The sequence below is a fragment of the Rutilus rutilus genome (assembly GCF_951802725.1).
Source record: "Rutilus rutilus genome assembly, chromosome: 15".
Taxonomy (NCBI): Eukaryota; Metazoa; Chordata; class Actinopteri; order Cypriniformes; family Leuciscidae; genus Rutilus; species Rutilus rutilus.
The window spans coordinates 33,220,411-33,234,952 of record NC_140220.1 but is presented as its reverse complement, the minus strand read 5'-3'; the positions used below and the strand labels follow the sequence as shown (position 1 = coordinate 33,234,952).

Genomic DNA, 14,542 nt, shown 5'->3' with positions numbered 1-14,542 from the left:
TTGGCTTTCTAAATGGTCCATGCTGAATCTGTCTGCCTCTGTGATGCCAGCAGAGATCGCCCTGCCTGCCTGCCATGTTTTTGATCGCCCTGCCTTCCTGAACTGTACAATTTAGTTATAGGGCTAGTTTTCAGGTCTCATTAGCTCTGTCTATCTATAATGTTCAACACACTATATTTATTACAAGATATATGGCATGGGCAAAAACTGTGCATACAGATAGATTGACAGACACACTGAGGCTACGTCTACTACATTAATCCGGATACATTTGAAAAACGGCATTTATTCATTTCAAAACGCTCTGTCCACACCAGCATTTCCAAGTGTTTTCCGCAAGTTTCTCGTCCACGCATGCTTAAACCCTCATAAAATCTCACTGAGATGATAGAGACGGAACAAGATATAATAAAGTTATTTATTTACTGTACGCAATTCTTCTGGCATTGTATGATGCATCCTGGTCGCACTCACTCACCATTATATATTTGGTCTAAAACGCGACTGCTCTCATGTTTTGGCGCAGGACAGCAAATGCGAGTAAATTCTGTCGTCTTTGCAGGACTGTGATATGAAGAGTGCGCAAAGTAACATATTTTAGCAACTGTGTGAAAGTGAATAGCCCATATCAGGCACAATAACGGTATAAACATGAATATCTATCAGTACAATATGCGTCACATGACTAAACATGCTTTATCGGTTTCAGATACCTCAATTTTCACCGTCCCCACTCTACGGCGTTATCAAATTTATCCACTTTGGAGAGCGTTTTCAAAAAGCTTAGTTTTCGTTAATAAAAATGCTGTCTCAGTGTGGACAGAAAACATCTATCTCTCCATGAGCCTGATGTGTAGTAAACTATATTTATTACAAGAAATACTTTAGATAAACAGACAGACAGGTATACAGACAAATAGATACATAGACAGACAGAAAGATACATAGACTGAAAGATAGGACGATAGATGGATATTTAGATGTTGATTAGTAACCGTTCCTGATGCATTCAGTGAGTTTTTGTCATTTGTCATCCCGATTCAAATTGGTACCTTCTGAGCTCTTGTCTTAAATGATTCATTAAAAGAATCTGTTCATAAGAGTCATTTTCTCATGAATCAGATTACACTGGACACACTGTATTTCTGTGAGGACAGTTTTGTAAAAAATAAAAAATAAATCAATACAGGAAACACTGAAACAAGATAAAATAAGGACACCCACAATACTTCGAGCTCAAGCAGACCTCTTTAGTCCTGCCAGAGAGACTCAAAATAAAAGACATGTTGAAATGTGCTCTTTCTGCTAAGACCTTGAAGACATAACACACATTGTTCGTTTATTTGAAGGAGTTTAGACTTTGTGTAATCTGGCAGAGAAGTGTTTTGATGATACGTAGATTTTTCCAGTAAAGAGACAGATACTTTGTTGCTTATCCACACACACACACACACAAGGTGGGACCACATGTAGCTGCAAATATGTTGACACAGCATCTACATCCCTGTGGACTAATGATTGTTATTTTGCTGCCTGCTGTAACAGCCAAGTCTAATTGTGTGTCTGAAAGCTCCCGCTGATTTTGATGTGTTTATGAAAATCAGTCCCACATTAAAAACCTGGATAATGGGGCCAATAAAGTCAAGCCCATCCTGATCAGTGCCAGCGGAGTTGTACCTATATACTATTTTCCCTTTCATCCTCCACCCCCAGCGGCGAGTTAAGTGGGCTGCAGTGTGTGTGTGTGTTTGTTGGCGTCTGACCACAGTAGTATATTAATAGAGGAAGACTACCTGAGGGGGAATAGGTGTTTTGGGAGCGGAGATTGAAACAGCCCATTAAAAGAGTTGTTTTCGTTTTCCTCTTTTCTTACCCGCAGCAGCAGGAGTCCAAACACATACAACGTTCACTTTCACCGCCCGGCTACTGTTTACTTTACACATCATGAAATCCAGGTCACATTGTATCTTTTTTAAGAGCTTAAAATGCCTGATAGATTGAACTAATACTACTGAAACAGTGATATTGTAGATATTAAAAAATACGTTTCCAGACAGTTTTCCTTAAACCCAGCCCGATTTCCATCACTCGACAACCAGGTAGTTCACTGGTTGAGACTGTTCTGGTAAATCAATCTACAAATTGTTTACTTGGTTGTCTCAGCATATTAAACTGAGATATGAGAAAGCATTTATTATATATAGAAAATACACACTTCACCTTTAACATAATTGATCCATAGTTGACATCAGCATTGGCACTGAGTTAATAAGGAAGGTCTTGAGTTGATCTTGGCTGGCTCACTGTTCAGATGATTTATTGTGGAATAGATTGTGATCTCTTGAACTGCCCTGCACTGCACGCTTTTAAAGGCAGCCAGAAGCAATCAAAGCCCAACCCGTCTCTGTCTCTCCCCCAAGCATTATCAAACGCTCAGAGGGTGTCTGCCTGAGTAAATAAAGCAGGAGCTTTCTGATGATGCCAACTAGCACAAAAGCAGGAAAGTGCAGTGGAGGAGAATCATTTTAGGATTTTGTATTCTCTCCAGTGTAATGTGTGTTTCTCATATCAACAACTTTTTTACACTTACACTACTGTTCAAAAGTTTGGGTCAGTTTTAAAAAAAAAATTATACTTCTGCGTCTATTCAGGGCGCAAAAGTATCAGCAAGGACTTTTTGTTTTACGTTGTTAAAAAAATAAATGCTGTTTTTGTATTTTTCTATTAATCTAATAATCCTAAAAATATGTATCAAGTTTTCCACAAAAATATTAAGCAGCATGTTTTAACATTGATAGTAATAACAAATGTTTCTTAAGCACCAAATCAGCATATTAGAATGATTTATAAAGGATCATGTGACACTGAAGACTGCAATTGGAGTAATTAAAATATATATTAAAATAGGAATCAGTTATTTAAAATTGTAATATTTCACAATTGTATAGTTTTTACTATTTTTCGATCAAATAAATGCATCGTTGGTACAAACCCCAATCTTTAGAACGAGTGTGTGTGTGTGTGTGTGTGTGTGTGTGTGTGTGTGTGTGTGTGTGTGTGTGTGTGTGTGTGTGTGTGTGTGTGTGTGTGTGTGTGTGTGTGTGTGTGTAGAGTCTAGTAATAGCTAGCTCAAGCTCAGAGTCTAGTCAAGCTAGCTTTCAAAGCATAATATCCCACCCTCCCTTCAGAGTGTCTCCAAAGCCACACCTTCTTAAAAACACGAGAGACAGCGTTAAAGTACCCCATGACTCAAAGCACATAACATTACAGTAATAATGAACCAAAACATCTACGAATGATTTTAAGAGCAATTTCTGAAAAAAAATGTATTCTAAATTTGCGGAAAAAATATAGGAACTACTGAAACCACACGTAGGTAAAAAGCAGTTACTCTGTATGGCCTTATAATCGTGTTACGAAGTTTATTATTATATTGTTTATCGTATTATTACGAACTATTATTATATTGAAGTATGTTGCATTAATTGTATTATATAATCCATGTATAAAATGATATAATAAAATGATTAATAATACAATTAAAGTTCATCTTAAAGGCACAATATGTAACTTTTTTGCTTTAAAAATAGCAAAAATCACTATATCTATGTTATATATTTTTTTTAGTTGTGTACTTACATTATCCCGACTGTTTCCAACAACTTTCAAACCAGGAGAAATTTGTAATTTAATTCGAAGACACGTCCCGTTTCTTTATTTCCGTTTTGTCGCCGTCAATGGCGTCATATCCGCGTTGTCCCTGGTTTCCGCTCGTACTGCCATAGCAACCAGAGCCCTCTGATAGTAACCAAGGCGACTGACGTGGACAACTGTGTAGTTCGCAATGTCTATTTGCACGCTGTTGTTGTTTCGTTCAAACATTATGGACCATGGCAAGCAGACTTTGGATAAAAAAGAACTAAAACGAGAATCAATATCAGCGCGGTGTTTTCGAGATGCCGAGAGCTCCCATAGACAGTATATTAACGAGAGCTCCACGTCCGAGACTTCGACCGCTCCTACATGTACTTTATTAAACAGGTGAGCACATTTACATAAAACTAATCAATGTTATATAGTTCAACAATGATAAAATGTTAGAATATGATCTGTATGTTATTCTAATGTTGATCTAGCTTACTGCTAGTCTCATACAGACAAACTAACACATACATTTCAACACATTCAAAATCAGTTTAGTGTGATAGTGTAATGTTAGACTAAGAGTAAGAAAAGCTGTGTTATATGTTTAGTTGCGAGGTTTCTCTGAATAACACAGATATACGCGTATGTACATCTGGCAAATGAGAGGTCTATAATCTGGGTCTGTATAAAAGGTGTTTATTGTGAGAACTGATGAGAATGGCACACTTGGCATTGCTCAAGGTTCGGGCGAGAGCTCGTATGCAAACAGCGGCAAGCTTGACGAGAGTGATTAAAGGCTGTGCGGAAAGCGTGTGCGGAAAGCCCATATATGGAGATGGTTTGGGCGTGTTTTATGCAAATGACTAACCTTGTGCACGCGGCCGCTCATTTAGAATACTCCAAATTAACTAACATCAGGACTATGTTAAGAACATATTCATGTGCGTACGAATGTGTTGTGAATTAGGTGGATATTGTTCATGAGAAGTTCTGTGCATACTAAACCAAAATAATTGAATGAGACCCACTGACCTGTACCACCTGACTGCTGCAGATTCATTTCGGCGTTGATAGTGTTATCATTGAAACGCATAATTTCGAGTCACGAGGCGCTCCGAGGCGTCACGGGTTTCCATATCTTCCAAATTACAGTAGTTATGGCATGAAAATAGCATAAGCTTGTTGTTTTGGTTCAGGAGGAGCTGTAAAAGGTGGCTGCCGTTTTGGTTGCGGTGATCTGTGACTGACGTCTTCGCGGAGGTATGGAAATACATACGCTGACAGGCAGGAAGGACACTGTATTATTGCCCTCGGAGCAAGCATGGACGAACATTTTATGGTTCTACACCTTCCACAGATGATATATACATATAAATACATTTCTAACTTATTGATTGCTATCAGGATGTAAAGAGACTTTCAAACAGCATAACAAAAAAAACAAAAAAAACAAATCACCTACCCTGCCTTTAATTTTGTTTAGTTGCAGTGATCATTCATTTAAAGTTGTTTTAGTTTTCAGGCTTTTTATTTAAGAAAAGGCTAGAGATAAAAGTAATATAACTTAAGATATGAGAGGCAGTTTGTGTCACCACAAGTAAGCAAATGCTGCAAAGCATTCATTTGATATAATGACAGTTACAGCATCTTGATTAAAGACATCATTGTTAAATACATAGTTTCATATTCAGTAATAGTTACCTGTTCCCCCTCAGGTAGAATGTGTGGTCAGAGATGTTTGTTTATCTGCATTTTACCCTGGCTTTGAATGAGCTTCATCCAATCAGAAATTAAAGTCAAAACTATGTTTCATAAAACAGATTCTCCTCTACTGGCTCAAGGGCAATGAGTTTCACAAATGCAAATGTGTGTGTGTGTGTGTGTGTCTGACCTCAAATAATTCATTGCAGCAGCCCATATTTGAGTGTTCATGTTCCCTGACCACAAACTTAAGGACCCCAGTTTAATCTGTCTGTGAAATTGTTAGAAATAACAACTGTGTCTTGTTTTATGTGAGTAGAGTCTGTTTTATTTTAAATGATGGTTGTAACCAGTAAAACCCTTGTTTAAACTCAGAGAGATTTTATGGTCAGCCTGGTAAAGACATTTTGTGTTTAAAGTTGTTGATTTTGTTGGTGAAAAATGGGGAAAATGACACATATACCACATTCTCAACACGGTGTGTGTGTGTGTGTGTGTGTGTGTGTGTGTGTGTGTGTGTGTGTGTGTGTGTGTGTGTGTGTGTGTGTGTGTGTGTGTGTGTGTGTGTGTGTGTGTGTGTGTGTGTGTTTTCTCTGGGTGTGCATTCATGACCCCAGGGGGAGCTGTTTCCTTACAAGTGCAAACTGGACTTCTGAACATGAATGAACATATAAAGAAAGCAATAGGACCAGGAATAAGAAATATCTATCTATCTATCTATCTATCTATCTATCTATCTATCTATCTATCTATCTATCTATCTATCTATCTATCTATCTATCTATCTATCTATCTATCTATCTATCTATCTATCTATCTATCTATCTATCTATCTATCTATCTATCTATCTATCTATCATTGTGGAGCATGTCCCAGTGAGTTTTTGTCAGTGAGTAATCAACCTCACTGTGGAACTCAGTGTTCATAACCCATGGCTGAAATATTATTTCTGTTTCCATAGAAATCAGCTGTGGTCTGTCCCTTGTGGTTGAGGCAAAGAGCAGATCTGTCCAACCCACACTCAAACACACAGGTACCCATGGCATAGAGTTTTTATATCCCTGGCATGTTTGTATGACAGTCAATGGCCAGTGGCCTCAGCGAGCACTCATCACTCCCCCACTCTACTGTAGACAAACCTGAGCCAAGCGCCTCAGGCCAGCGGTGTCCTGCCCTCCACCCCTCCTGCGTCCTCCTCCCCTCTGCTTGTGTTTGGCAGGTAGTCAACTCAATTTCTCGCCTGCTGATTCTGCGTCTCCCTACCTCGCCTCCTTCTTTTCCTCTTCCTCTCTTCATTTTCTCTGTAGAAAGGGAGGATTAAGAGATGATGGTCAAATGCGTAGTTGCTCTATAGTCTAAGGCCCCATCCGCACTACTGCGTTTTAGTTTAGAAACGGAGAATTAAAACGAATACGATCTCCGTCCACACCAGCGTTTTAGCTGCGTATTAGAATTGATCTCAGTCCACATTAAAACGACTGAAAACGTGGTTTTTAGGAGATTGCTAAAGCCTAAAATACTCGCATTGTTTACTTTCTGCTTTCGAATTTTTCTAAAACCCAACCATACTGAGAAACAAACACTTTCTCAGATATATCCATTTCAGTACGACTATCTTCTTTTTTACAATTTATACAGCAGCTAAATATTGTATTAAGCATATTTACCCTCAATTCTTTAGTTTATCTGTATATCCACAAATGTGTTTCTGTTTCTGTTTTCTTATCCTTATATTTCCATTGTTCTTTAGTGTAAGTCAACTGTGTTCCTCTGAAACCGCGATTGTGTGTTGTTCCAAAGTGTATGTTTATGAATATTAATATGCCTGTCGGTGTGACAGATTGGCCGTGTGTAAAGCTCCAATCAGTACAACATTTTTCTTGAATGTAACTTCACTCTCCAGTGGATTGGTTGCTATGGCGACAGGCCTGTTTGTTGTGGGTGGGAAGCAGAGACTGACAAACACCAGCATCTGGTGGACTGGCCTCTCTTCCACGATGGTGTGGCGCAACCCTGCATAGCATGTCAAGTACAGGCATTTGCATTCATTGTGCCTTTGAGCCATTTTTAAACTAAATTGAATTTAAAGGAATAAAAAGTTAAAATCAATAGGCAGTTGATTGTTGATTACCACAAGGAAGTGAATGAGGCAAATTTTGGAGAATTTAGAAACAGAAATGTGAGGCCTATAATCTTATTTTTAAAAATGTTACGTTGATTTTCTGTTTAAAAGTGTTCACTATTTGAGCGTTTTAAATCATATTTGCAGTTGCTTTAGGGTTTATTGCATTACGTTGGTTGTAAATGGCAACAAAGTTGATTATAAATTTCATAGAAATGGTTTGTAAGCCATGTTGTTGTAAGCCTATACTATTGAAACGGTGAGGATTGTAACGCTAACAGTTTGCTCCCTTTCACTTCCATTGTAAGTGCCCCACGGTAACCCAGATTTGTTTTTTTTTAAGAGACTGTGGTAATCAACATTATGTATACAAGAGCTGTCGCTGAACATACTGAACCTGAAATATTCTTTTAACACCAGCTCAATGGAAGAAAATGTTGTGTTATGTGCTGTATGTATGCTAAGTCTGATGTGTGGGGAACAGCTGTTTGTTATCGTGCATCTGGGTCTTCAATGAGGATGTGAAAGATTCTGTCAGACTTCTATTAATTGCTATGGGTCTGTGCAGTTCTCATTATGACTTGCTGTGGGAAACTCAGTGAAAAGATCACAAAGATGAAGTCAGTGGAAAACCAGCATCAAACATGTTTCTTATCTCCCTCATTCTAGCATATTCGACATGTTCAGCATTACCGCTAAGACATTAAAGATCAGAGAGTTAAACTGGATGCGGCTGCAAACTTTACACTTCCATTAAAAAGTTTGTCAGTGTATATATATATATATATATATATATTTTTTTTTTATTAGCATATACCTTTAGTGCAAAGCCTTTGTTATTAGGATTTGATGGTTTCATCTTCATTCTGACTAATCTTAGTACTTTTCCACATACATTTACCCTGCAGTTATGATGTCAGCCACCAGGGGGCTCTATTTGGAAATGAATAGCTCACACTGTGATTACATTGGGCGCACTGGTGGCTGTGCACATTATTTGTCCTACACTAAGTTTCCAGAGAGAGAAATGAATCCTAGGATGACAGATTTAACAGACACATAGCAGTGTTATAGTGTCATCATGTGGACAGCATGACATTGCAGGATCAGAAATGGTTTGATTGATGGTTTATTATCTGATGAATGAAATGACATACTCAGCCATTCTGTTATCAAATATATTTGCAGATTGTCGATTGCAGAATGCTCACTAATCATTTTTTGTCAATATAATGTGCATGTGCGGTCGTGTCTCATTGTGCTTTTCTTCCCACCGTACCATTTAGCAACCGTGCCATGATTAAAGTGCACACAGTGCCAAATCTCCAGACAAATGTGGTTGCACATGGACGGCCGGTTGCTGGATGGCTCAAATGCTGAGTTCCAGTGTGCCAGACTAATGCAGCTAAAAGAAACACTCCAGCTAATAGCTGTTTACTCAGTCATGGAGGAACACAGCCAAACAGGGATAAATGATCCCTGCATTTCAGTACCCTTCAGTGCCTGGAGCGCCCAAAGAGTTTAGAGATATAATGACAAAAGCAAGTGTTTCTCTGAAACACCTTAGTGACCCATTTACAGGGGAGATGTCAAGTTTATGCAAAGAAGTTTGTCAAGCATAACAGACATTAGTATGCACGATATACAAAAAAGATTCCAAATCATGTACACACTAATAAAAGCTGCTTTATTTTACATAAAGGTTTTTATCTTTAATTCTCGTGTCTGGGGAATGGATGAAGTGCAGGTCTGATTACTGTGTTTTGTGTTTTTGCCACCATAGCATGAAGACACATTCAGGATAAACTTCCCTATAGACAGCAGAAAGCTCATCTCACCTCAAGATCTGAAACAATCACACAACTATCACAGAGTATAGCACATTTGTGTGTTTTTATTTATTTATTTAGGTTATCTTTGAGCAGTGTGTTGTGCAGTGCAGCTGAAGTGAAGCCCTCCCACTACCAGCATGAACCAGAAAACACACATACACACCTCTGAGAGTATTCTGTTTGAAGATAGTACTGGCTGCTGTTGAAAAGCCACCCGTTTTATGACTGATCCTGCAGTAACATGCCACTTTCCTGAACTGGACAATGCTGTGCATCATTGGTTGAAACTCACTGGATGAAATACTATTACTAACATGATTTCTGGAAACGATAGAATATGCATATTGCGTCACATTTGATTTACAAATTAAACACAATTGTGTTTTCATTTATAATTCTTGGATTGATTATATAAATTGTAGGATTGTGTGCAAAGTCTGCAAACATTGGTTTTAAAGTGCTTGTTTTGTATAGATTCAATCATATGAATACGCACTCATAAATATACAGTTTCATTAAAGGAGAACTCCGGTAAATTTTAACATTGAGCTCATTTTTTTGTAAATTTGGAGTGCTGTCAATACAGAGAACAACGACAAAAATCGGTGTTGCCTACACCATGTTATCCTCTTTTTAAAATTTGCACCCTGTTGACTTCAATGGGGCAAGTTTTAAACCTGCTTTTAGTCTCTTAACATCCTTGATGTGTCATTACAAGTGCCCAGCCATGTGAGTGATTCCTTCAGAGTGATCACGGGTAAATCTGACTGCAGTAGATGTGAAAGATATTAATAAAAACGATATTATTTCAGCCAGCCTGTATTTACATCCTGTTTTCGGTCGAAGCCCATAGTAATCGATTGTCGAGTTCACGCGCGTGATCATAGGTAACTAAACCTATGCGTGTGAACTCGACAATCGATTACTATGGGCTTCGACCGAAAACAGGATGTAAATACAGGTATGTGCGCTGGCTGAAATAACATCATATTTATTAATATCTTTCACATCTACTGCAGTCTGATTCACCCGTGATCACTCTGAAGGAATCACTCACATTAGCTGTGCACTTGTAATGACACATCAAGGATGTTAAGAGACTAAAAGCAGGTTTAAAACTTGCCCCATTGAAGTCAACAGGGTGCAAATTTTAAAAAGAGGATAACACGGTGTAGGCAACACCGATTTTTGTCGTTGTTCTCTGTATTGACAGCACTCCAAATTTACAAAAAAATGAGCTCAATGTTAAAATTTACCGGAGTTCTCCTTTAAAGTGATGGCTCATATCCTGTTGCAGAAGGTCATTGAGTGTTCATTCAAGTGTATCTTATGAATGCAAGTGTATTTTATCACCCAAATATCCCTCATGAAAGTGACCTGGTTTGATCAATCACATCAGGATCAGGTAAACCACTTTTTGATCTCATATTTGTTTCCTTCTCTTTTGTTCAGATGTTTGAGGTCAGTAAGATTTTTACAAATGGTTTTACAAGAAAATGTTTGCTCACGAAGACTGCATTTATTTGACCAAAAATACAGTCATAAACAGAAATATTGTGAAATTTAAAATAATTGGTTTCTGTTTGTGTTTAAAATAATTATTTTTTCTTTTGTATTATTTTGTAACATCTTTTTTTAACATTATAAATGCCTTTACTCTTCAATTAAATTAATAATTTCTGAATAAAATAATTTATTTTTATATTTTCAAATAAATAAATCATAGTGACCCCAAACTTTTGAACAGAAGTTAATCATCTTTAAGTATCCTTATTTTAAGTTTCCTTCATCCTCAGCTTCAGCAGATCCAAAACGTCCAGCGTTACCGTGGGCTCTCGGGATGAAGCTGTAAATGCTACCCTGTGCTCAGTGGTCCATACCTCATAGCTTTAGTTAGGGTAGCTTATCACAGCAGAACAGTGAATGTTTTGCTGTCCACAGAACCAGAGTCTGCAGGTGGCCAGCGTTTTGGCACTTTCCACATAAACAGATCCAGTGAGCCGGGCCAAACTGGCCTGTAGTTCCTGCCACTGAGTATGTAGATCACTGGAATACCAATCACAGCCCTGCAAGAGAACCACTGTGTGTGTCTTACGCAACAGCATCACCATCAGCACCACAGGTGCAGAGAGAGACATGAGCAGAAAACAGAAACAAATGACTTTTCCCCAAATATCAAATACAGAAATATTAATGCTGATGGTGTTATAAGACACAATAGTCCCAATTTACATAAGAAGCTATTTTTGAAGCATTCAATAATTTTGATAAAAAAAGTAAACATAAGTTTGCATGGGACAAGCCCTATAAGTCTTATCTGCTCTAAGAGCGTTTGTTATGATCTCATTGCAGACAGTGACAGACTCGCATGTTTTTAGCCTAGAGTCGCTTTCCCATATTTGATGTTGGTTATGGGTGGTGTGAATCGGGTGCAGCTGTGTTGACTTTCCTTCCTCAAGATCTATATGCTCTGTTGACCCCCTGCAGCCCGCCGTTGAATTAAGTGTTTCTTGAAGTATTGTGTGAAAGTTTTTTTTTGCAATTCCTGTAGGTTACAGGTGAAAGAGGCCCTTTAGTTTAACAACACACTTTGGTTTGAACCCGGATGCTGTCTCAACAATAGATCATTACCTTTGCTCTATACCTTTCAGTGCTGTTAGGAACTCTGTTTACTCAGCAGGGAACTCCCTTACAAATACACAGTGATCTGAAGCTTTGACCCCTTCCTGGACCTCTTTCCCCCAAATTGACTGACAGCCACTTTTTAAGCAAACATTGTGATAATCACACATACAGGAGCAGACATCAGGTATAGCACTACCAGATAATCAGAGACTTCCATTTGAAATGTGTGTACGATTATGTGATGATAAAAGATTGTGTGTGTGTGTACGCACTGAAAGAGAGTTGAGCGTGTGTTTTATATGTTTAGGCTATAAACACTAAGCCTGTTTAGCAGCTGTTTTGAGGCCCTGTCTGTGAAAGTCATTCCTCCTTTACCTCAGACCTGCATTCATTTCTTTGAGAACTGTGTGCATTTGTCTTTGTGCGTGAGTTGGTATAATGTAGATGGTGCTTACAAAACAACTGTGTAGACACTAAAAGTACGCATTAAAAGCATTTTCTTTTGCGTCAGTGTTGCACAGATGTTTATGTGTGATCTACATCATCACATGGATGGATGGTCTTCCCTCTGCCCCTGTATGACTAATGCAGGAATTCTCACATAGAACAAGAGGGACTTGCTCTCTCTTCCCCTCTATGTCTCTCTCTCTCTCTCTCTCTCAGGCTGTTCTGGCATCTGTCACGAGATTGGACAGCTGTTGCTGCTTTTGGTAATGTGTCTCTGGGAAGCAAAGTAAAAAGAAGAAGAACAGACATGTATAGCCGCTTCTTTGTGACATGAGAAATATCCACGGCATGTGCTTTGAACATGCACAATTCTTCAATTCTCTCCTGATGCCTGGCTTACTGCGGCTCAGATTACACAGGAGCTCAGAGGTTAGTTAGATTAGTGAAACCCCTGTGTCCCTTTAGGACATCCACAATGGTCAGATGCCACATTACAAGATCTTCATGAAAGAACATGATGTCACAGATTGTGTTACATGAGGATGAAATTACTGATTGTGTTTTACTTATTAGCTTTGTGACTGAAGGCATGCAATGTTTTGTTTTTGTTTAGTTACAATAACCCTACTTAGTTTAACTTTTCTGAGTTTACTATTGTACCTCGCCATATCAGTGTACTTTTAAGATAAAAAAAAAAAAGTTTAAGGAAATAAAACAATGTGTGTTAATTATTAAATTTTTCATGAAAGTGAGTAATATTACTGATAATGCTATTTGCTGTCAGTGAATGAGTAGGCTAGTTGGTGGGAGCTTTGGGGTTTATTAGTAAAAAAAAAGAAAAGAAAAGGAAAAAGATGCATATACTGCTGTATGTGAAACTTTTAGGCGTGCTTTGAAGTAGTATGAATAGAGAATGGATAGCGTCATGCTTCTAAAATAATTCTCTCATAGGCTTTTGTTTTTGAATGCATTGTGAGCAAAATGTCGCTTTGTTCCTTTGTGTCTGTTTATAGCGGAGAAAGTATTGCTGGAAAAGCGAAAGGAGAGATGCCCTTCTCCAAAGGTCTCTGTGTGTCGTCATAGGTTCATGAAGTTTTAGTGAGGAAGGATCGGTTTGTCTAGTTTGTGGCAGTGAAGCGGGAGAGCCGTGTTGTTTGGGCGGAGTAAACCATTGGGTCGAAGAGGGGGAGGCTGGAGAACTCAACAAGCGAAAAAATCCGCTTCGGGCGTATTCGTCAATGTTGTTGCCGAATGGTGCTTTCGAGGACACTTCGGATGGTTGTTTGTCTCGCTGGGGTTGATTTTTATTTTATATACGGATTGTAGTGGTTAAATCTGTGTATATTGCACTCTAAAGCTAACTCCTTAAAGTTTTGGTTGGTTCGCACCGACAAAGTGCCAAGTGAATCACTGAAAACTGTCCGGCTATAGGCTACTTGAGTTGAAGTTGTGTTATTCTGTGCCGTGCGCTCAGCTGGATACAAATGGAAAACATATCAGCGACCTTGATGATTATGTATTTCTGTACTTTAACGGAATACTTGGCATCGACTTTTGAACACGCACCACGGAAAAGCGAAATACTAAATCAGATTTAAAAAGACTTCGGGACGTATTTTATGGTTTTGGGATTAACATTCATCAACTTGAAATTTTAAGCTGTAAATCCATCAGTGTTTGACAATGGAGGAGGATCAAGTGTCCTCTGTCGAGGAGCCGCAGGCGGTCAGCGCCGCATCATCGGACAGTTTCTCCCAGCTCTGGTCGGACGTGATGGGGATGCTGGTAAGTTTGGGATTGGGGGAGGGGTGTCACAGGAAGGCAACTTGAGAAAAGACCTTCAACCCAAGGGGCTTAATTTATTGGAGCTCATTGTGTGTGTTAGTGCTTGCTTGTGCTTTGATGCCAAGCGCATGTTAAAGCAGCCAACAGGAGATTCTGGACAACTTCAGCTCACACTCGTGGTGAACATGAGTTTTGAAGCTGTGTGATTTGGTCTGTTGAGAGGCAGTGAGAAGTTTAGAAATCTCCAGGGAATCGTATCACATGGTATGTAACTGAAGTGTTTATTATTATACGCTCCGCAGGTTCAGTGGCGCACGTGCGCAGTCGGATACGCAACGCATTTCAAACAGAGCGCAGAAACTAATGTTTTTTTTCCTTCTGTCA

The 14,542-nt window shown here is 38.7% G+C and overlaps 1 protein-coding gene across 11 annotated transcripts in view; it reads left to right on the top strand.

Annotated features, from left to right (window-relative positions):
• The window catches only part of sash1a (SAM and SH3 domain containing 1a), a 234,059-nt gene that overhangs the window by 168,797 nt on the left and 50,720 nt on the right, over positions 1–14,542 (top strand). For 3 of the 11 annotated variants that reach the window (XM_084431975.1, XM_084431973.1, XM_084431970.1), the window contains exon 2: positions 6,309–6,380. The exons of 3 other annotated variants lie outside the window; for them this stretch is intronic. In XM_084431975.1, coding sequence (XP_084288101.1) covers positions 6,309–6,380 — 72 coding nt within the window. Of the gene's footprint in view, positions 1–6,308; positions 6,381–13,454; positions 14,423–14,542 lie in introns of those variants that run through there. 5 more of the 11 variants (XM_084431980.1, XM_084431979.1, XM_084431977.1 and 2 more) reach the window with 3 other exon arrangements.